Source organism: Gopherus evgoodei, chromosome 3 (genome assembly GCF_007399415.2).
Source record: "Gopherus evgoodei ecotype Sinaloan lineage chromosome 3, rGopEvg1_v1.p, whole genome shotgun sequence".
NCBI lineage: Eukaryota > Metazoa > Chordata > Testudines > Testudinidae > Gopherus > Gopherus evgoodei.
The window spans coordinates 59,618,897-59,643,562 of record NC_044324.1 but is presented as its reverse complement, the minus strand read 5'-3'; the positions used below and the strand labels follow the sequence as shown (position 1 = coordinate 59,643,562).

The following is a 24,666-nucleotide window of genomic DNA, read 5'->3' as shown; positions in this document are numbered from 1 at the left end:
AGTTTTAATTCCACTTATAAAAACAATATGTTAAATCAATTACATTGAATTTTAACTCTGAATTAAGCATAATGGTTACACACTATGAAACAAGGTTACTGAGTGGCTGTCAGCAGGCATGTACTCAGCAAAGTTTTGTATTGTACTGTCCACTCACTATTCTCCTCTTCAGCTAGAGGACCTTGCATAAGTTCCAATTAAACATTATCCTTTGAATTTCTTTTCACTCTAATAAACAATGAAGAGAAATCTATGTGCAAGTGTGATAAAGATAGGTGAGGGAATATCTTAGCCCTGGTCTACACTGGGGGTGGGGTGGGGGTCGATCTAAGTGACGCAACTTCAGCTACGTGAATAATGTAGTTGAAGTCGACATAGATCAACTTACTGTGGTGTCTTCACCGTGGTGAGTTGACTGCTGTTGCTCCCCGGTCGACTCTGCTTGTGCCTCTCATGGTGCTGGAGTACAGGAGTTGATAGGAGAGGGCTTGGGGGTCGATTTATCGCATCTAGACTAGACGTGATAAATCGATCCCTGCTGGATCAATTGCTGCCCGCCGATCCGAAGTAGTAGGAGGGTAATAGTAGTAGTAGTAGGAGGAGGAGGGTAGTGTGGACATTGGATCAACTGTTGGTGAAAGAGACAAGCTCAGAGCACTAGTAGCACCTTGGTCACTTAGGGAATTTCATAAAAGAGAAGATTACAAGCTTCACTGGAATTAATTAACCTGTCATGGTGGGGATTTTTGCACTTGGGAGCAATGGCTGGACCTAATGAGTTAATTAGCTCAGTTAGAGAAAGATATATGATTGGTTGGAACAGGAAGTAAGGGGGGCACTTGGAGCCTGAGCTGGGTTTAGTGGAGAAAGTTAAGTGGAAGGCACCTCCTGACAATCCTGTGCTATCTTTTGCAATGTTGGAATCCAACAATTAAAGGTACACGCGGGGAAAAGAAAGAACTGCGTGTATGTTATGAATAAGAGACCATGAAAACGAGTAGCTGAGCGAGCACTGAATTCTGACAGATCTTGGAAGTCTTTTTATGGGGGAAAGCAGAAATAACCAAATGCTTCAACATTAATGAGTGACACAAGCACTCAGAATTACAATCTGGTGCTACACTCTGTTCTTACAATGTGCTTTTCCTTTCAAATTTCTGTCTGTGTGCCTCAACAACATATTGTTGTTAGAATGCCCAGTAAAGGTTTTACCTCTAAGGAGTCTAACAATAGATTCTATTCCAGAATAAAAAATGGTTCATTGCATAACAAAAACCTTTTGTGGGGAAAAAAGTTGAGCAAAACAGTTTTATGCTCAGTTCTCTTTTGTTTTCAGGCAGTCAGCTAGAAATGTGCACTTGTCAGTTTACTACTTTAACACTATTCCAGCAAACTGCCATGACACATGAGGGTTTGCTTTTTATTGTTCATCATCTGCCATGGATTTCTGGGAAAAGAACCTTATAGAAACTCTGTTCAAACTAACCTTTATTGTAGCAGCACCTATAAATATTGGGTGCAATTTTATTACAAGGCAGTTACCATTTCTCATGGTGACTTGAACCAGAATGTGCTGGAGATGGACAAGGAGGAAGAGCTCACTCATCAGGTAAGACATTGATTGTGAATGGTTTCAATGCAGACCTGTTGATACAAAATATTTTCTGATTTCTGGCTTTCAAGATCTGTGAGTGGAACAACATCTCATCTTACTTACAGTGCAAAGCTTTTGATCTATACACAAGAGACATGTTGTGTTCTGAACTAACAGAGGGTCAGAGAGACACAGGGAGAGGGAACAGAGTTTCTTGTACAATGCAATAAAACCCCCTAAACTTGCTTTTTGAAATTAGATCTGGTTATTCTAGTATCCTACATCTTCCATTCTTTATCAGAAGCCCCTGAATCAGAGGGCCAAGTCTGATCCCATTTACACATGTAAATCCAGAGTGACACCACTGATGTCAATGGAGTTACTACATGTCCTGGGACAAGAACTAACCTGAGTTACATCAGTGATAATCTGGAATAGTTCTGATGACATCAGTGGAATTGCTCTGGATTTATACTAGTGTATTTGAAAGCAGAATCTGATCCAGGGGAGCAACATATGTATTACCTGTTTTTTTTTTAATAGATTATAGGAAATTTTGTTATGAAAATGTGAAAAAAGTTGTGTCTCAATAAGATATTGAGAAATAGTTACAGTGGCTTGGCTGTCATGGTGGATCCAGCCTTCCCATGGCAGTAGTACTCTTCTCAGATACTCGATATGCCAGAGATACACCTTGTCTGAGTCACTGACTTCTCTGTGACCATATATTAAGTGAATCATAGAAGTTAGATATAAAGAACTATTAGATCATTAAGTCCACCTCCGTCTTCCAAACAGAGGATGAACCAGATATTGATGGTAGACTTGGAGCCTAGTTTGGTTCTCACTTGTACCAATGTAAGTTGGAAGCAACTGTAGTGCAACAACATTATATTGGTGTAAACACCATTGTTAAGGCAGGATCAGGTCCTTCATTTTGAAATCATACCACCAAAGAGCACTTTCCTCATGGTGTAGGTGGCAATATACAAATGGAAGTGCTTGCAAGAAATCTTGCACTGCTGCCAGCTTTACATGGACAAGCCTGTTGTATGGGACCAGTTTCAGAATCAAAGGCCTTCAGAAGCTAATCTGATAATTGCATGTTTAATGCAAAGCTTTATTATGGGAGTAAGACTATGGCAATGAGGTATGTGAAAATAAACAGACTGAAGACGTGAATTACATTAATTGTCATGCTTTTTCATATGAAGTAATGTAATAGTCCTGGTGTCCTAGGTGGTACCGCTAGTGCATCCCCTTAGTATGAGGGTGGCCTCTCTCTCATCCCCAATGACTCTCTCCGGCTCTAGGTGTTGCTGTGGCACTGAATTGGAGTGCAGCCTCTCAGCTGCAAGTCTTAGGGATATGTTTCCCCCCCTCATGGGTATGACTGCAGTCTGAAATAAAAGAAAAGGAAAATGAAATAATCCTACAGCCCACAGTCTGGGCTCATCCTAGTGTTCCTTGGAGAGCACAAAGGTAAATCGTCTCTCTAAAGGGGGCTGGGTTCCTAACCCCCTAAGTATCTGAGAGGTTCAGGCTGGGTATCTTGGGCTCTAATGAAAAACAAAGCAAAGTAGGTGGTCCCTCTACCTCTCAAGAGGGTCCAGGTGGCAGCAGCTCTTCAGCAGCGATATGGGTAAGTAGCCCCTGCTCTATGAGGCCAAGAAGTTCTAGCTCTGCTTCCCCCTGAATGCCACCCTCCACTGGGGTTGGATCCTCCCTTTTAAGGAGATGCTCCTCTTCACATTTGACAGCCCTTACAGGTGCACTGGGCTCGGGGTGATTATGCCCAGCAGAGCTATTTAACTCTTTACTGACTGGGGTGGTCACGACAGAACTTGGGATTCCCCCATCAGATCCCAATTCCCCTATTTCCTGTGTAAAGAAGTCCATAATGCTGTGTTTTGCTCTGGCATGATGTTGCATGCTCGAACAATTGGACTGGAGAGCTAAATACTATAGCATAATGGGAGGGTTCCTCTCAATTGTGGTTTTTAGCCACTAGAGGGGTGTGTGATCTTTAATGAGGGAAAGGGATTACATAGTAATAATATCTAAGGGGACTCTATGGACTATACCCATGACTGCTGGTGCCTCCTTTTCAATCATGAAGTAGGCCTTCTCACTGGGGAACAGCTTCCTATATAAGTACAGAATGGGGTGCTCCTCAACATTCACCTTCTGTGATGCACAGCACCCAGGCCTACATCTGAGTTGTTTGTCTGCAAATTATTAAGAAATGCAAAATGAAGAGGACTGGCTTCTAGCACAACCCATTTTTCAAGGTGTTAAGAGCTTTTTCACAGTTGTCACTCCAGTGGATCTTCTTTGGACTACAACTTTTTCTTAAGTCCTTCAGAGGGACTACTATGGTTGTGAAACCAGGAATAAATTGCCTGTAATAGCCAGCTAGCTCAACAAAGCATCTTACCTATCATAACTCTAGTCCCAGATTTGGACCTTAGCGTCCAAAATATGGGGGTTAGCATGAAAACCTCCAAGCTTAGTTATCAGCTTGGACCTGGTACTTGCTGCCACCACCCAAAAAATTAGAGTGTTTTGGGGCACTCTGGTCCCCCTGAAAAAACCTTCCCTGGGGACCCCAAGACCCAAATCCCTTGAGTCTCACAACAAAGGGAAATAATCCTTTTTCCCTTCCCCCCTCCAGGTGCTCCTGGAGAGATACACAGACACAAGCTCTGTGAATCCAAACAGAGTGACTCCCCCTCTCCGTTCCCAGTCCTGGAAACAAAAGCACTTTCCTCTTCACCCAGAGGGAATGCAAAATCAGGCTAGCAAATACAACACACACAGATCTCCCCCTGATTTCTTCCTCCCACCAATTCCCTGGTGAGTACAGACTCAATTTCCCTGAAATTTCCCAGAAAAGAAAACTCCACAGGTCTCAAAAGAAAGCTTTATATAAAAAAGAAAGAAAAAATACATACAAATGGTCTCTCTGTATTAAGGTGACACATACAGGGTCAATTGCTTAAAAGAATATTGATAAACAGCCTTATTCAAAAAGAATACAAATCAAAGCACTCCAGCCACTATATTCATGTAAATACCAAAGAAAAGAAATCATATAACTTACTATTTGATCTCTTTGTCCTTACACTTAGAAACAGAAGATTAGAAAGTAGAACCTACTTCTCCAAAGCTCAGAGAAAACAGGCAGACAGACAAAGACCTCAGACACAAAATTCCCTCCACCCAAAGTTGAAAAAATCCGGTTTCCTGATTGGTCCTCTGGTCAGGTGCTTCAGGTGAAAGAGACATTAACCCTTAGCTATCTGTTTATGACAACCTGTTTCTTTGTTCAAGGAATAGGACAAGTCACCAATGCCTGCTCTTGACTAACTAGTGTCTTAAATTGTCCTCCTCCCATGTTATAACCCAGTTAGTGACGTCTTTATTCACCAGTTTGCATTTGGCTGGATTGGCCATGAGACCCGCTTCAGCCAGTGATTGGAGAACAGCTCATATTTGTTGCAAGGGCTCATCCCAATCTGAGCCCCAGGTCCATTAACTGTTGAAATTTTACAGCTTCCTCATGTAAGCTGAGGGGCATTATTATGAAGTGCAAGAGCCTGAAGAGTGTTGAGAAGACTGTTTTTTTCTTGCAATGCAGGTGAAAAGGGGATCTGCAAAAACTCTTTTGTAAGATCTAAAGTACTGATATACCTGATAGGCCCTAGACGTATCAATAGCTGATCCATTTAAGGCATTGGATCACATTCACTTTTCAGAAGTTTATGCAGAAGCGCACTGGGTTTTGAGAAAAGAATGATGGGACTTTGCCCGTCACTTTGGGATTCTTGGACTATGTCTAGTTCCAGCATAGCTTGCAACTCCTCCGAGATGGTCTCCCACATCATCCAAGGTAAGGGCTAAGGGTTCTCCTTCATTTGCTGTTGCAGGACTTTGTGGTGGTGTATCAGCCAGATCCTGACAAGGTGCAGAGGAGAATAAATGGGGGAAGGTTTCAAAGTGTCAAACCTGAGCTTTTTGTTCAGAGAGGAGTTCAGGTCTCCCATCTTAACTTGCATTGGCTCTTGGGGAATTGACACTTGAAGCCCCAGCTCTGGCTCTGATGGATAAGTAGTTAACACCTTTCTGTGGTTTTCCATGCTTATATAGGTTCACATAGTACAGCCTAGTTTCTGTTTGCCTCCTGGGCAGATAGACATCGTTATCCACAAGGATGACCAACAAACCACTTGAAAAAGTCTTTGCCAACTGGCTAGCAACTCGTATTCCATGTCAGGAAGCAATAAAATAGTATTTGGTCCTCAGGCTGGAAGGTCCATAGGTGTGCACTCTGCTTGCATGATTACTGTTGCACTTGCTAGTCGTGCAACAGGTTTTCATGAGCAAAAACTCCTCACTTCTTGAGGTGCCCTCTGAATTGGATAACATACTGAACTGTACTGGTCACCTTTGGATACTTCTCTTCCAAGACCTCCCATAAGAGGTCTAATCTTCCTTAAGACTATTGCCAATATAATAGTTCAAAGAGAGAGAATATGGTGGAAACTTATGGTACCTCCCTTATAGCAAACAAAATGGGTGGAAGTAGCTGATCCCAATGCCTGGAATTGGAGGCCACAAATTGCATCTCCTTCAGGTTTTGTTGAATCTCTCAACTAACCCATTTATCTGCAGATCATAGGGGTTATAGTGACATGATCCTCAATAGGGAGCATAGCTCCTTCATTACCTGGAATGTAAAGTTATTCCCCTAATCAGTCAATATTTTTTTAGGGGGGATCCCTAATCACTAAGAGTTTCATAAGTTTCAGCAGGACTGCTGTCACCTTTGTGGAGCATAGCATGATGGCCTTTGCGTACTAGGTGGTGTGGGCTACAATTACAAGAATGTATTGGTATCCTACCAGCTTTTCTGTAACCAGTGGGTAAGGAGAAGAGATAGCTTAGTGGTTTAAGCATTACTCAGCTTAAACCCAAGTTTGTGAGTTCAATCCTTGAGGGGGCCATTTACAGAGAGGGGGACACAACACAAACAAACTGTCAGGGATGGTACCTAGTCCTACTAGCAAAGGCAGGAGATTGAAATCAATGACCTTCCAAGGTCACTTCTATGAGATAGATCTATCATTATTATTAACCCACCATAGCCATCCCAATTTGCTTGAAGGGAGTTTTGATCAGGGGAGTGGAATCAAGGAGGCCTTTTGGGATGCACTTTGAGGTGTGTAGTGAGGCAGTGTGGTTCCCACCACCCCAGAGAGGAACAAGCCCTTCCAGACACTGGAGCGGGCAGAGCTAGGGAACTCTGAGCCCATGCTTCAGAGGGTCAGACAGCACCCCAGAAGTACAAAGGCTTAACCTGAAAACTCACTGGAGGGACAGACACCAGGGAGGCCAGATGCCTCCTGCCTGGCCCATGACTGGGAAGCTCCTGCAGCCCTAGGTGCACCCAAGGGCAGACCTGTCCACACCCACTATCCAGAGGAGTTGCTTGGCCTGCCCCAAGCCAGCTACCCAGAGGAGCTGCCAGATCTGCCTCTCACCAACTACCCCGAGGAACCCATGATGCTAGACACCACCATGACCCAGGTATCACTAGTGGGGGAGTCTGGAAGTAGCCCAGGGGCAGCCGACTCTAGTTTGGCTGCATCACTGCCAGAGCCCATGTCAGTGTGTTGCGACCAGGATCCCCACTGACACAGCAGTGGGTCGTCTATCACTGCTAGGGCCCCAGGCTGGGATGCACTGGATTGGAAGGCCTGCATCCCCCCTGCCACCCAACTCACAGGTGGCAGGCTCCCCCCTCCCAGGTCCCTTGGAGGCCTGGACTCATTGCTACTGCTCAGCCCTGCCTGAGAGCCTGACTCATTGTTGTCACACCCTGACCCAGGGCCTGGGCTTAGTGCTACTGTTTGTATTACTACTGCTCAGCCCCTGCCTGAGGGCCTGAGCGCCTGACTCACTGTTGCCCTGCCCTGACCTAGGGTCTGGACTTACTGTGATTATTTCAGTTGCCGCAAGGGCCGCCAAGGGAGACTCCCACAGCCAGACTAATTCCCCCAAGACATCAACAGTGCATAGTGAGGCAATGTGGCTCCCCATCGACACAGAGAGGGACGAACCCCGGCTAACTTCTTTACAGGGTGGTTAATTGGCTCTCAGAACAAAAGGCATAGCATTCTCTGACCTCTTGGTGGTTGCCAGGCTGCTAAAAGTGAGCCAATACACAGTACAAGGTCTTCTCCCAGCCTAAGTTCTCAGCACAAGGGATGTCACATTCTAGTTGCAGGAGTGCCTGGCAATACAACCAGGATAGCAGTAATAGGGTCCTCACTTCTCAGTTTGTTTATCATGGTCAATGCAGGATAGGCATTCTGTTCAAAGTATAAAATGGGGGTCCTGCCTCAGGTGTTGGGCATTCTATCACCTCATCATTCACAGCAGCAATTTGATTGTAGCCCTGGCTCAGCACAGAGCCCTCCCCTTTGTTAGTAGACAAAATCTGTGCCACTAATCTGGGCTTCTAAATCCAGCAATACAATTTTCTAGCTACTGCACCTGTTTGTGACCTGGATGCATATCTTGGGGACCTTGAACTCCCCCTGAAGAGAGTCAGATGGTTCTCCTAACCCTTCTAGTCCTAGTGGTCCCAGACCTGCCACTGCCTCCTGTTTTTGTAGTGTGCAGATAATTTCCTGAAAATGTCGCCAATCCCAACCAATAACCACAGAGATGGCCAGTGTCAAGAACAGAGAAACTGGGAGGGAATTCATATGCTGTCCCACTGTTACTGGAGATGTCTGATGTGGTAGTCCTAATCCCTGTGAATATACTGGAGGAAGATTGTCTCACTTGGGTCTGCCTCCGCCCTGGCCAAGGGAGTCTGCACCAAAATCATACTACATCTCAAGTCCAGCAGATTTACATCCCATTGATCACTTAGGTTTCTGTCTTACAGAGCTTTTCCAGCCTGTCACTGTGTCACGGTGGGCAGCCCCCGTCCCAGAGGCAGGGACGGGGGCTGTCATCCTAACTGCTAGAAGACTAAAGATGAGGGTACTTGTTCCTGACCAGAAGAAGGTGGTCTCCCCTGACTAGGCTTTACATCAGGCTGGATGAACTTCTTAGCATTTGATTGTCCCCTTCCCTTCCCATCTCTGGGGATTCCTTAGTTGACATAACATTGATACTTATTTGATGGTAGCAATTGGGGATTTGCATTGAGGATTTAGACTTGATTGCAGCCATTGGTGTCCAGCCAATAGAGTAACTGCACTGGAAGAAACCTATAGTATAGATGGGAAAAGGTCCTGTTTACACTGATGAAGCTTATCCCTTCTTGAAACTGGAGTAAGCTCCACCAGTGTCAATATCAACTATACGTGTTGACACTAGGGGTTGCAGAGGTGCAGCTATACCAAAAGCTGTAACAAGGGCCAATTCCTAGGGTAGACATGACCAGGTCTGGAATTTGGCTTCATGCAGAAGGAGTATAGCTTTTCCCTTGGCAGCTAACCTGTCTCATAGCCCTAGAGTCATAAATACAAATGAACATTTTAATTTTTAATATGAAAGAATGCTGCATTAGGACATGGAAAGAAAAATAGGTCCATTTATTTAATTGCAGAAATCTAAAGTTTCAAAATCTTTCCAAATGAACTGACCTTAAAAACCTCTAAGGAAGGAGATTCCACCATCTCCCTAGGTAACCCATTCCAGTGCTTCACCACCCTCCTAGTGAAAAAGTTTTCCCTAATATCCAATCTAAACCTCTCCCAAACCTGTCCCAAGGTCCCAGTTTCTTTTATGGAATAAAAATCCTTGACACAGTGCCCCAGATCTGTAAGATCTTAGCATGTTTGCACTGGGACTTTTCTGTTAGTAGGTATATATGTAGCCAGTAATTTCCCTCATGTCTATTGGTTGGAAGGGGCTATTCCTTGCAGTATGGATTGTAACTTGTGTTTATGAAAATGTTTAGAATGGCATCACTGTCGGTGGATGGTTCTCTCATATTGTATATTTGATCTGAAGTGATCCTATTTTGTCTAGCGATCACAAATGTGGTTGTCATACAGAATTGAAAGTATATGGTCAGATCTCCTAGTTGCTGTCAGTATCACTACCATAGTTACATTCAATTTATATACTTTTCAGAGATCAGCACTGTGGACATCATGCTAGAACTGAGTTCTGTTTCACTTGACATATCCAAGAGTAGATTAAAGATTTTTGAAATGGACAGCCTTGAACAGTATATGACTGCATTAGGAAGCACAGAAAATAAATACAGATATTGTTATGAATAAGTTAAGGGTACCAAATTATTCAGAAAACAAAGGAATTTTTAAAGGCTAATTTAAAAAAAAGAAATCACTTAGAAAAGATGATATTTTTATATTGTCAGACTCTGCCAGGGAAAGAGGGTCTAGCGTTTCAGTAAATTCTTTAAAAATACAGTCATGTCAAGAAAATTTCTTAGCTTGATCTCTTTTCTCTTTTTTGTTTCAAAGAAAACTTTTCTATTTGTAGTATTCCCTTAGAAATTTTTTATTTCCTACTGATTTTGTGTCTTTTCCCATTTGCAAATATTGTCCCCCATACTCCTCAGTCAATTTCCTATATTGATAATAGGGAAGTTTAAATGTATGTGGCTTTTTAGTTTGCTTCCTTGTTTCCAGAAGCAGCAATGTTGGCACAGCTCTAAGAACTGGGCCTGTTTATTATTGGGGGGTCAAATGAGCAAAAAATATAGTAGCTTTTTGACAGACAGACACATTAAAGGAGAACTGTATATTTTAAATGAAAATTGAGGTAAGCAAAACTTTTGCACTGAATGCTCCCATTAACAACTTTTAATTGCGCCTGGACATCATAAGGAAGCCAGTGTATAGATCTGAGCACAGGTGTTATGTGTTTCTAGTGGCTTGTCCTACTTAGAAGGTTGACAGCTAGATGTATACTGTAGTAGCAGAAGCTTCTGGGTGGCATTTATAGATAGTACTAAGTAGAGCACACTACGGTAGTCTAAAGTGAGGATGAGAGAGGTTTGAAAGACTATTGTGAGGTCTATTTTAGGAGAGGACAAGTCACATCATCTTGGCCAGACAGTGCTGGCCAAAGGTACAGTGGGCCATCACCGCTAATCAAAGGGTAGTGAGGGAACCTAGATAAAAGAAAGCCATTAATCATGTTGGCAGAAGATAGGCAAATGTTACATTCAATATGTGCTACAGACACCACTGTCTATTGTTCTAAATATTTCCATCTGCCAATAAACAACTTGTTTGTCTTATCTAGACTAGTATCCAATTTGCTTTCATCCAGACCCCTATTTCTTTCAGACACCACAGAAAACAATGAAAGTGCAGAATATAAATTTGGAGAGTTTGACAGCATAGATCTGAATGTCTTCAGTATATTGATAAAACTCAAACTCAGAACATTTAATGATTTCCCAGTAGCTTTTTATCTATACATTCAAAGCTGATTCAAGCAAATCAAGGGGACCTTGGCTAAGTCATTTAGTCCCATATATACATTTAAAATAAAAGTTGTTATTGTGTCTTTGTTGTTGTTTATAATAGTGTAGTTTTATTTGGGGATGTTCCTAATTTCTATCTGGCTTTTTTTTTCTTCTTCACTGATTGCTATGTATTTCTGCAGACTTGAATGTCATGCATGGTGTTGCATGTGTGAAATCCTCTATATATTGTTAATGCTATTTAAAAAAAGCAAGCTAGCTGTTTGAAGTTTTGGCATTAACTTTGTTATTGCTGCTTGTTGTGGCTTTACTCTCATTTTCTGCTAGGACATCCCTACAGCTTCTTGCTCTCCAGATGGCATCTTTAGGAAGGGAATATTACATACTTGGTCATTCTGTTTCTTTGAAAATATCATCTTGCAGGATTCTCACTCCTCCTGTTGATAAGGTTACTTTTCATGAGGCTTTTCTCTCACACCTTTTTTTCATCTTTCCCTGAGGCACATTTTTGATCATTTCAAATTTGTGTTTCATTCTGGGTGCTTTGCCCCTGCTAAGTAGGAGAAACTGAACAGAACATAGATTTCATAATATTTAAGGCCAGAAGGGACTATTAGTTCATCTAGTCTGACCTCCTATGTGTCACAGGCCATTAAATTTCACCTAATTGCCTCTCTATTGAGCCCAGCAATATAACTTGTATTTGGCTAAGGCATATCCTCCAGAAAGGCACCCAGTCCTGATTTGAAGACATCAAGAGATGGATCACTTCCCTTGGTAGTTTATTCCAATGGTTAATCACTCTTAAAAATGTATACCTTATTTCCAATTTGAATTTGTCTGGCTTTAGCTTCAAACCATTGGTTCTTGTTATGCCTTTCTCAGATAGATTAAAGAGCCCTTTAATACCTGGTATTTTCTCCCTTTGCAGTTACTCACACACTAATCTAGTCCCCTTTCGATCTTCTTTTCAATAAACCAAACAGGTTGAGCTTTTTAAGTTTGTCACTGCAAGGTATTTTCTCCAGCTCTCAAATAATTTGGGGGGCTCTTTTCTGAAGCCGCTCCAGTTTTTCCGCATCCTTTTAAAAATTAGGACACCAGAACTGCACACAGTATTCCAAAATTGATCTCCCCAATGCCATATACAGAAGTAAAATCACTTCTCTACTCCCCTATATATACACATCCAAGGATCATATTTGCCCATTTGCCATAGCATCACACTGGGAGCTCATATTCAGTTGCTTGTCCAGTTTGACTCCTAAATCCTTTCAAAGTCATGTCTTTCCCAGATACAGTTCCCCATTCTGTAATTATGGTCTGCATTAATTGTTCCTAGATGTATTAATTTAGCATTTGGCTGTATTAAAAACACATTTTGTTCACATTTAAAGGACATTTATGCTTGCCAAGGGGGGGCACATACTAGGCAGCAGGGAATCCAGCTTGTGCTGTTCCCTGTTAAATCCTCCCTCAATGGTCTAAATACCTGAAGAATAGGGATCTGAACCAGTCTTGCTCTAAAGGAGCCAAAACCCCACAGTAAGAGTCTTTCAAGAAGATATCTTCAGAGAAGCTGAATTATATGAAAATTATATGAAAATTATACAGAAATTATAAGTAATTTCCCCCATAGAACTCTTTTTCAGCAATAAATAACAGAAGTACCAGGTGACAATAAAATACAGATGTTGGTGCTACTTCCTCTGTCTTGTATTATTCTACCCTTGTTTCATTCATGCATATTATTTGGCTGTTTATTTTGTTGATGATTACAGAAAACAGCTGGAAATGACTATGATGAAGCTGATGGCGGCAGTATATGTGGTTTAAGAAGGACAAGAGGAGTCAAAGTCACTGCAAAAAACATTCTCCCATTAGAATGTGAAAAAATGGAGATCTCCCACCCTACAAACACCCCAGATCATTCTTATCTGCAAGGAGCAACTAGTCATGTAGAACTACCTGCAAGTACATCCTTTCAAAAAACATCTAATTTCCCTAACACGCAAGATCAAAAGGGGGGCGGAAATGGGAGCTTCCCTATAGAAATCAGTGTGAAAGAGAATATATTGAGGAAAACAGAAGTCCACAAAGATGGTGAGGGTGGGAGAAGAATAGTAGAAAGAAAGATGGAGATGCCTGAGGGAATACAGACATCAAGCAAAGGGAATCAGCCTTTGGGAATGGAGTCTGAGAGCAAAGAAGAAAAATCTGGGGGTTCAGACGTAGCGAGCAGAGAAGATAAATCTGGAATGACACAGACAGCAAGTAATGAGGACAAATGTGGAGGAACAGAAGATGAAGAGGAGGATGCAACAGAGAAAGAGAATAAAGGTAATAATTTAACAACCCAGGAAAAAAGCACTGAAGCATCTTTCATGCTGGGGTCTGGAGTTTCCAAACAAATATTGCAAGAGCTGAAAAACCTACTCAGAAACAATCCTCTGCGTGGTAACAGGGCCATATCCACTGGCAACTCCAGCAGAACTTCTTCCCATATACGTCTGCCAAAACCCAATGAAAAAGCAGTTGACACACAGGGCAGATCCTTTGAGTCTCTTTTTCTTCATTTTGGAGGGGAGAATCGAAAGCTCCACTATATAGACAATTATGTAGCAGGGCTGCCAAACCTCTTGTTTCACAGCTCTGCTGGCTCTGATCAGCTACAATCAGAAAGCAGCAACATGGAGCATCCCAGTAGGAGACAACCACCAGCTTATAAAAACACAGGCAGCACTCCAGGAATTAAATTCGATCCTTCTCCAGACCAGACTGGTAAGAAATTAAACCATCACCTACTGTACCATTCAAGTATGCAGTTAAATTGTTTAAAAAAGAACCCCAATCTCTTGTCAGCATTAATGTTAGACATTTGGCAATAGCAGTTACTGTACATGTGACTGGACTTGATTAAAAGTTTTACAGTACTTCCAGCCTGCTTCTTCTATAGTAAAGTGTTACAAAGCCCGACTGACTGCCAGAAACTGCCATTCACAAGTAGTCATGTCTTGTTCACTAAAAAATGAAATATTTTCTCATTTACACTGGACACAGGCAACATTTTCCATAGGTCTGCTAGTCACTGGAAAGCCTTGAAATCTGAGTTTCTTGAAATTTCCTTTTTGTTAACATATCCAGCAGTGAAAATTGCTCCCATGTAGGGATGATATTTTTAATTATTAGTCCTAAGAGGACTGGAATGCCAAAACATCTAATATGAAGAATAGGGTAAGAAAAGCAAATTAAACAGAGAGCCGACACATATCTTCATTCTGTTCAATAAGACCATTTGAGAAGTGTTTGTAAAGCCAATTAATTGCTACTAATAGACTGTGGTTTCTTTGAAGTAATAAAAATTAAACTATTTTGCTAGCAGGATCAGTAAATGGAAAGTTATTATTAGCTATAATGGTATAATGAGTTTGAGCAGGTTAGTTGTTATTCTGGGAAGTGGTCAACAGCACAAACATTGTTAGTGGGCATTGTTAGGTCACAGACTAATAAGAATGTAGGAGGATGGTACTCAGATCGCTTTACTAGCTTATAAAACAGGGCCAATAATTTCGATCTATGATATACTTTTACCAGTGATAGAAAACATTCTTACCCTTGCCAATAGTTGATATCAATGGATCCATGATTTAATATCATGTGACTCATTATAAAGTTATCTAACATTTTTAAAAAATCTGCTTTCTGCAGTGTAGCAGTTTTGCTAAAGATGCTCTGACAAACAGGCAATTTTGCAGATGGCAAACAATTCAAGCCACAGGGAGACATAATGTAATCACCCAAGTTAAGTTTTGAACAAGACACTTGGATGCATGAATAGTTGTGCACTGCTATGCTTAATTGAGTGAATTAAATCCTAAAAGGTAATCTTTTAAAGAGAAGATGCTTCAGAAGTATAGAACAATGAAAATATATATTGCGGTCAGCTTTCACTGTGATCATATTTAATGTATGAGATCAGTAGACAGCCAAGAGGATTTTTTTCTGCATAGACTATATCCTCTTTCCCTTCTAGATTATTTTATGTATTTGCATTAATGAAAGGCCAGTGGAATTCATTACCAAGTCCTTCAGATTGCCACTAGTTTTCCCCTTAGTTCATAAAGCCCAGTTCCTAAATTGCAAAATGAGCATAGGAATAATGTCTTCAGCATTCCATCAGCCCTTTTTGCCTCATAAATATGTGCTGTTTTAAACTCCAACTGACCAACTGCATCATTGTATGCAATGTTGTTGTAGCCGCGTTGGTCCCAGGATATTTGAAATACAAGGTGTGGGAGGTAATATCTTATATTAGACCAACTTCTGTTGGTGAGAGAGAAACTTCTGAATTTACACAGATCAGGTCTGAAGAACAACTCTGTGTAAGACTGAAAGCTTGTCCAATACAAAATATTACCTCACCCACCTTGTCTCAGCTGCGTCATTGACCATTATGCAAATTATAGTTCAAAACTTTTAAGGTAAGGAAGCTATAAGAAAAGGGAGACCTTGTTTTGCTAAATGTAGAATTCACCTGGATTTAAAAACACAACTCAGAACTCTTGTGAACCCAAGTTCCATTTGCCTTTGGTGAAGCATAAGTCCTAGACTCCTGTATGTTTTTTGTACATTTTCACTGATACTGCTGTCCCAGAGATAGGATAAGACTTATTTAAAACAAGAATTTTTCTTCTTTGCATAACAATGGTTTCCACTTAGTTAGAAATATGTACTTGGAAATTTGATTTTCACTGAAAAACTGCAGCTTAAGTTAAGGGAGAAAAGTTTTACAACACCAGAAAAAGTTAAACAAAATCCAAAATATTACAGTTGTCCTACTCTCACAAAGTATTTATAATGGACTAAATCCTGCAGTGTTTACTCAGTCCCTAACCAATATTCTACTGGCACCAGCAGGAGTGTTGTTAGTTTAAAGCATATTAGATTTATCCTAAAATGTTTTCTTTTATAATTAAATTATTATTCATTTTGATTTTATTTAACAGCCTGAGCCAAAACCTCGGATCTGAACACAAATTAGAGGTGGGGGGGGGGAGGTTGTCTTGAAATACAAACCTTTATTCAAATCCATATTTTGCAAATGCTTCATATACTTAAAGTGGGTTAAATAAAAAGCTTTCTTCCAAAACCTTCCAAAGTTTGGGGTGCCAAAATCTAGATATGGAACCAAATTGTATCTTCTATCTGTGACAGGTTCGATCACATAAACTGCCACCTGATGTGCTGAGACTACCTCTAAGCCCATTTTCCCTGGCAGCTTGGGACTTCAGAACCCTGCCTGGTTGTGCCAGACACGCTAGCCTACTACAAACACAGAACCAGGTCTTAGCCACGTGCCCCAAAGCTGCAGGCTTAACTGAAAACAGCTTAAGATGTGTTCCTATCTCTAGCACTCAGATACCCAACTCCCATTGGGGTCCAAACAGCAAATAAATCCGTTTTACCTTGTATAAAGCTTATACAGGGTAAACTCATAAATTGTTCACTCTCCATAACACTGATAAGCACAGCTGTTCCCCCCCACCCTCCAGGTATTAATATATATTCTGGGTTAATTAATAAGTAAGAAGTAAAAGCAGCAAAGAATCCTGTGGCACCTTATAGACTAACAGACGTTTTGGAGCATGAGCTTTCGTGGGTGAATACCCACTTCCTCAGATGCATGACATGCATCTGAGGAAGTGGGTATTCACCCACGAAAGCTCATGCTCCAAAACGTCTGTTAGTCTATAAGGTGCCACAGGATTCTTTGCTGCTTTTACAGATCCAGACTAACATGGCTACCCTCTGATACTAAGTAAGAAGTGTTTTTATTAAATACAAAAAGTAGGATTTCATAGAATCAAAGACTATCAGGGTTGGAAGGGACCTCAGGAGGTCATCTAGTCCAACCCCCTGCTCAAAGCAGGACCAATCCACAACTAAATCATCCCAGCCAGGGCTTCGTCAAACCTGACCTTAAAAACCTCTAAGGAAGGAGATTCCACCATCTCCCTAGGTAACCCATTCCAGTGCTTCACCACCCTCCTAGTGAAGAAGTTTTTCCTAATATCCAACCTAAACCTCCCCACTGCAACTTGAGACCATTATTCCTTGTTCTGTCATCTGCTAGCACTGAGAACAGTCTAGATCCATCTTCTTTGGAATCCCCTTTCAGGTAGTTGAAAGCAGCTATCAAATCCCTCCTCATTCTTCTCTTCTACAGACTAAACAATCCCAGTTCCCTCGGCCTCTCCTCATAAGTCATGTGCTCCATCCCCCTAATCATTTTTGTTGCCCTCCACTGGACTCTTTCCAATTTTTCCACATCCTTCTTGTAGCATGGGGCCCAAAACTGGACACAGTATTCCAGATGAGGCTTCACCAATGTTGAATAGAGAGAAATGATCACATCCCTCGATCTGCTGGCAGTGCCCCTACTTATACAGCCCAAAATGTCATTAGCCTTCTTGGCAACAAGGGCACACTGTCGACTCATATCCAACTTCTTGTCCACTGTAACCCTTAGGTCCTTTTCTGCAGCACTGCTGCCTAGCCATTCAGTCCCTAGTCTGTAGCAGTCCATGGGATTCTTCTGTCCTCTAAGTGCAGGACTCTGCACTTGTCCTTGTTGAACCCTATCAGATTTCTTTTAGCCCAGTCTTCTAATTTGTCTCGGTCCCTCTGTATCCTATCCCTACTCTGCAGCATATCTACCACTCTTCCGACTTTAGTATCATCTGCAAACTTGCTGAGAGTGCAGTCCATGCCATCCTCCAGATCATTAATGAAGATATTGAACAAAACTGGCCCCCAGACCGACGCTTGGGGCACTCCGCTTGATACCAGCTGCCAACAAGACATGGAGCTATTGATCACTACCCGTTGAGCTCAACGACCTAGCCAGCTTTCTATCCACAATATAGTCCATTCATCCAGCCCATACTTCTTAATTTTCTGGCAAGAATACTGTGGGAGACTGTATCAAAACCTTTGCTAAAGTCAAGGAATAACACATCCACTGCTTTGCCCTCATCTGCAGAGCCAATTAGGTTAGTCAGGCATGACTTGCCCTTGGTGAATCCATGCTGATTGTTCCTGATCACTTTCTTCTCCTCTAAGTGCATCAGAATTGACTTCTTGAGGACCTGCTCCATGTTTTTTTCCAGAGACTGAAGTTTTAAGCAGTCCCAAGTAATAACAGACAGAACAAAGTGAATTACCAAGCAAAATAAAACAAAACACGCAAGACTAAGCCTAATACAGTAAGAAAGTGATTACAGATGAAATCTCACCCTGAGAGATGTTCCAGTAAGCTTTACAGAGTAGCATCTTCTAGTCTGAGTCCAGCAATCACTCACACCCCTGTGGCTACTGTCCTTTGTTCCAGTTTCTTTCAGGTATCCTTTGGGGGTGGAGAAGCTGTCTCTTGAGCAGCTGAAGACAAAATGGGGTGGGGGGGTTCCAGGGCTTTATATAGTTTCTCTCTTGTGGGTAGAAACTCCTCCCTCCCCCTGTGTAGAATCCCCTCTACTCACTTGTGTAGAATTCCCTCTACAAGATGGAGTTTTGGAGTCACATGGGCAAGTCACATGTCCATGCATGACTCAGAAATTTACAGGCTGAACTACAGTCTCAGGGAAGCTCAGATGTGGACTGGCATCTCTCAAAGTTCATTGTTAGCTTAAGTGTTTCTTGATTGTGCACTTACTGATAATAGGCTTTTCTCAAGAAGCTGACCAACTGCTTCACTGAGGCTACTTAAAATCAAACAAGTACATAGCCAATATTCATAACTTCGAATACATAAATGATACATGCATGTAAATAGCAGGAATATGATCTAACCAGTAGATCATAAAATTTGCAGAGATATGTTACATGGCACATCTAGCATAAAACGTATTCCAGTTATGTCATATTTACACTCATAAACACATTTCTATAAAACATTATGGAGTGAAATGTCACACTATCCACCTCTAATTTTTTAATGTGGAGTCAAACATGTTAGATAATTTAAATGCTATAACATATCCATCTGATTTGTTACTATGCTGGGCACAACACACTTCAGACCTTCATGACAAGAGCAAGGACAGAACTCAGATCTTACTGTTCTAAAAGCACAGTGTTCTATCACTTGAATAAAGAACCTCCTTCAGCAGTCAGCAACAGAGGGCCAGTGACATAGCTGAGAAATTCTTATTCCATTTGGTAAAGAGGAATTAGACCCATTCACACTAGTCACTTCACTAACAACCCTCTAAAAATAACTAGTCTACTCATCCTTCCCTTTAAGATTTTGCAAATTGCATAATGCAGCCAGTCACTGTATTTCTCCCCCTCACAGTTATTGTCCTGCACACATTCGTCATAGACCTCCCTGCCCTCCCCCCTCCCTTCAAAAAAAATAATCAGAACTGAGACAAAAGAAGAGTGCTCAAATTCACAGTCAATTATAGGGAAAAAAAATCCTTTGACCTAGAAAATGAAGCAAGATGTTTCAGCCAGCTAGAGAAATTATTCCTTGGGTATTGTCAGTTAAACCAGATCTGAAACTACAGCTCCTTGAAAACAGTGCATCACTGTAGAAACATGGAAGATGTCAAATGCTGGTAATTATGCAAACATTTTCATTTACATGAGTTTATGTATTTGCATAAGCACCTATATATGATAACAGCATGCACTTATGCAAATAGAGTTCATTCCAAGCTAGACATTACTAATCAAAAGCCTCCTAGGCTTTTCAGAAAAGCTAGGGAGATAGGTAGAAAGAGAGGCCTCTGACACTGAAGAGATGTAGCTTATTTAGTGTATGCAATATAATATATAACTAGTCCATAGGCAATAGCAGTCTGGAATGTAATATGACCACTTTTTTCACTTGTCTCACTTTAAAATATGGTTGGGCCAAATTTGGAAGTCCTTACACAATTTTTCAATCATTGTTTTGGCAACACTCCCATTGATATCAGATACACACATACCAAAAATGCAGAAAGGGAAGAAAGACTGTGGTCTGCAATTCCTTTTCAGAGAAATTTCCTGTCCTTTTGTGTGAACATTTTTTAAGAACTGGATAGGAGTTGATAGGCCACTTGAGTAAAGTGTGTTTTAAGGAGGAACAATTGGTGGAGGCATTAGAGTTGAAGTACCAAGGCTCAAAAGTAAGAGTGGATAAGGACATAAAGCAGATAGATATGTGCTTTAGGGCAGGGTGAAGCATGTGAGGGTAGAATGGAAAGAAATGAGCATAGAGAGGTACTGTAGGCAGAAGCAAGGTTGGAAGCAAGGATTTGATGGATAAATTTGACCTGGAAGGTGCAAGGGGAAGCCATTGTTTGGCATACTCGTAAATTTATATTTGTATAGAAATTTATATGCTTCACCAATCTAAGTGCTTAATTAATTGTAGATTTAGTCTGGAAGTGGAAATGCAGCCCTGTAGCAGATACAAATGGATATTTCACCAATACTGCAAAGGCATATAGTTCATAATGGATTCAAAACCCACTGGGCTAAGTGAATATTGATACTACTTAAGTGAGAGATCTTCATCACATCCAAATTTCCAGGTAGCTTAATCAGGGTAGTTCTGCTATATGCAGGACATAGGCAGAGGCAGAACAAAGGAAGCCCTTGCAAGGGGTGTGAACTCCAAATGCCATGAAGGACAGTGGGAACTCCCTATGTCCCAGTAGTGAGAGGTCTTAAGGATAGGGCATGACAGAGTCAGTGATTACTTTATAGACCCAACTTAAGAGAGTCAGAGGAACCAGTGCAATAGCCACTGAAGACATACTCTGGTGCCACATCGCAGCTCAATCCTCCCAGCATTTCAAGTGGCTAAAGCAAGACACAACTGGTCACTGACCTGCTGCAGCTGATGGCCCCAGCACCTCACCCATCAAATCTGTGCCACACTCAGGCCTCACTTTGCAGCCTGGTCTTCCCAGAGGCTGTGTCACTCACTATCCCTGAGCTCCCCTGCAGCCAGTAAGCATGCCCAGGAGCTGCTGAAGCCTCTGCCCTCCCTAGCTCTGCCTGGGCTAGTGGTGTGCACAGTTTGTAATGTGTGTACAGCTATAGGGGCCACTAAATGTGGGAAAAGTTCAACTTCAACCAGGACAGGTTGGCCAAAGTAGGCCAGTCCCCTGAAAATGGGGACTGTTGAGAGGTATGACAGCTTGAGGGAGAATCCCATCCTTCTGGTCACCATGGACCTCTCCACTGTGCAGCCTGTTTTAGGTGGGTAGTGTGCTAGGAGCAGGCTTTAGTCCTATTACCAAATTTCCCATATAGTTCTCAATCAGGCCAAAAATTTCATTCAAGTCGGTGATATTTTGCATGAGTGCAGACTGTGGGACTGGATCTGTAGCACGTGGGCAGTTAGTGCACAATTAGTCCCAATTAACATGACCAGGTTTGATCATACTGTGCCTTCATAGACATCCCAATGAGAATGTGGTACATGTGTGTGACCGATACCCAATTGTTAGCAGTTTGGGACATTCTTAAAGGAACAGGGTGCTATTCTTCAGATCAATTCCATGCATGCTTAAAAACACACTTACTTCAGTGAGAATTTGGGGTGCATAAGGGAAGGAGGACATGGGTGGCAAGTCTGTAGAAATTTTGGAGCTCAGAACCCGCTCCCCCAACCAGGGCCATCCTTAGGATTTATGGTGCCCTAGGCAGGATTATTAAACTGGTGCCCCATGCCTGTCTTGCTCTTAGCAACACAAACATAAGCCTACACTACTGGAAAACTTGCCACGTGCATGTTATTAAAACCAGTTTAATGTAGTTAAGCACACTGTAATGCATTAAAGAAGTAGCACTATAGAAAAAATTCTGATTTGAGAGAATGATGCAAATAATATAATTTTTTTAATTTGTCAACATTTTATTGGAAATTTATATGAAGAGGTATTGAAACAAGGATTTGTTTTTAATTAAAAGCAATCTTTCTGGCTTTTTTGGCTGCAAAATCAGGAATAATGTCATCGTATGACAAAGACAAAGTGATGTCTTGTTCAATTGCAAGAATAGCAAGACCAGACAAGTGTTCCTGACTCCTTGTAGAGCGGAGATAGTTTTTAATGAGTTTTAGTTTTGAGAAACTCCATTCTCCTGATGCTACTGTTACAGGAATTGTCAGTAGAATACGAGTGGCAATGTACACATTGGGATATATGTCAACAAGTTTGCTGGTATGAGTAAACTGTACAATGTCCATCATCGATTTTGCATGTGGCAACAGGGATGACAGTATACTCAATTCTTCATACAGTTCAAGTCCATTTAAATCAAAACGATAGCCGTGCTTCAGAAGGCTTTCTAGGTCAGGGGTCCCCAACGTGGTGCCCGTGGGTGCCATGGTGCCCGCAGGGGCCTCTCAGTGCACCTGCGTACTGGCCGGCGGACCAGCATCTGCTGAAATGCCAGCTAAATTGGGCAGCATTTCAGTGGAAATGCCTCTGGATGACGCCGCTTGCTGCTGATAAGCAACGTTATCCAGAGGCGTTGCCAGTGAAATGCCGCAGAATTTCGGTGGCATTTTGGCGGATGCTCATCCACTGCCACCGTCCTTTGTCTGGCGGATGCCAGACTAAAAAGGTTGGGGACCACTGCTCTAGGTTCTTGCACTTTGTCATTAGTTGCTCTTGTTTTCCTGTTTCGTTGAATTTAGTCCTGCTCAGCCCGCTACCAGCTGAGTGAATGGAACCCAAGGCTCAGCCAGGGTCTCAGCCGCCGGCCTTCTCAGACCGCTGCCAGCCTGGGGTTCCTTGGGGGTCCCCAGGCCTGCAGTGGGTGCTGAGTGGGGCCAGCGGCCAAGACCCCGGGTGGCAATGGGGCAGCCGCCGGAAACCCAGAGCAGTGGTGGGCTCAGCCGCTCAGTCTGCCGCTGCGTGCCATCAAAAATCAGCTCACGTGCCACCTTTGGCATGTGTGCTGTAGGTTGCTGACCCCTTCTCTATACATTAGTAAGGAGATGAGCATATTACAGTTGTTGGCGGGCTCTATTTAGCAGTAACAGGGTTATAGGAAAGTCAGTCAACATTTTTTGTTTCTCTGATGAAAACTGGCCCACTCCCTTCCCCATACCAAACTTGTCACAAATAATTGTCAACTTAATTTTCTGTTTTTGGCTAAGATATTGATTTAAAAAAATATTGAAATTGAATTCAGGATTGTTAGCAAGCATTTTTGGGGACCAAATGTGTTAAATGACAATCTAAATGGAAACACAGCACTGCTTTCATGCTTGGCTCACCCCCCAGCCTGCTGGTCCAACAGCTGCAGTGCCACTCATACTCAGCTGCACTGAATCTCCAGGAATGGTGGACCTCCCCATGGGGAGAATATCATGATTGAAGAGCAGCGAAGAAAAGTGGTGTTGTCTGTGTTACCATTTGGTTTGTACTAAGAGTATGGTTTCGAGTCATTTGTAACTCTTTCATCAATTATTAGTTACATCTTATTATTAGGCCTCTGAGTTGAAAGGCTGCTCTTGCAGATTTTACTTTGGCGTTGTTTGTAGGTGAGTTAAACAGCTGCTTTCTTAGTCTATTCTGTGTAGGTTCTTAAACCGCTCTCCTTAGGATACCTTCCAGAATTAATTGCATGGTTTGGATAATTCTTTCCCTCATCTCCCCACAGAAGAGAAAATTTCCATCCCTTTTCTGTTGGGAAAATGCCACTGTCTTAACCTAGGAAACAGACTCTGTAAATGTTTTGCCCAGACGAGGACTAGTTCATAGGAGCAGAAGAGGAGGAAGGTTGTGGCCCTTTGAGTCACATTCCTAGCGTGACTCAAGGAAAATAATTTAAAAAAAAGCGGCTCAAGGGCAGCAGGTCAGTAGGTGGGTTTTGTGCAAACGAGGAGTGTACAGGGAACTCTTTTTTTTTTTTTTTTTTTAAGAAAATTGTGTCTCAAGGGTTCTTGCTTTGAATTCTTCCACTGGAGTCATTTTAGGGAAGTGAGCCTCACTTAGAGTTACCTAGTTACGGTGTTCGTTGCATGAGTGAGAGCTCATCATGGTGAGGTAGAAAGCGTTGGACCATATAAACCGGAGCGGTAAGCTCACTGAACGTTAAATCTTGTCCAAACCAAACTTGTCACAAATAATTGTCAACTTAATTTTCTGTTTTTGGCTAAGATATTGATTTTAAAAAAAAATATTGAAATTGAATTCAGGATTGTTAGCAAGCGTTTTTGGGGACAAATTTGTTAAACGACAATCTCAATGGAAACACAGTACTGCTTTCATGCTTGGCTCACCCCCGCCCCTAGCCTGCTGGTCCAACAGCTGCAGTAGAGGAGGAGATAGCTGGAAAACTGCAGGACCCCAAAATCCACCTCTTGGGGTGCAGAGTGGCAACAGCAGCAGCAAACCCTCAGGTCCGATCACATGCCAATGGGCACCACCACCAGCCCTACTAACCATGGTGAAGTTAACACAGCATCTGATCTCAGTCAAAGGGCACCCATGAAGGCACAGCAGCTCATCCTGCCCTGTGCAGCTCCCCCCGGATTAGATGGATCAGTGCCAGCCGAGGGGAAAGGAGTGCTTTCCAG

At 42.1% G+C, this 24,666-nt stretch overlaps 1 protein-coding gene across 1 annotated transcript in view; it reads left to right on the top strand.

The window, feature by feature from the left end:
• Positions 1-1,579: 1,579 nt before the first annotated feature.
• LGSN (lengsin, lens protein with glutamine synthetase domain) overlaps positions 1,580-24,666 on the top strand; it is a 40,024-nt gene continuing 16,937 nt past the window's right edge. Inside the window, exons 1-2 of the mRNA XM_030558317.1 lie at positions 1,580-1,609; positions 12,860-13,859. Coding sequence (XP_030414177.1) covers positions 1,580-1,609; positions 12,860-13,859 — 1,030 coding nt within the window. The remainder of the gene's footprint in view (positions 1,610-12,859; positions 13,860-24,666) is intronic.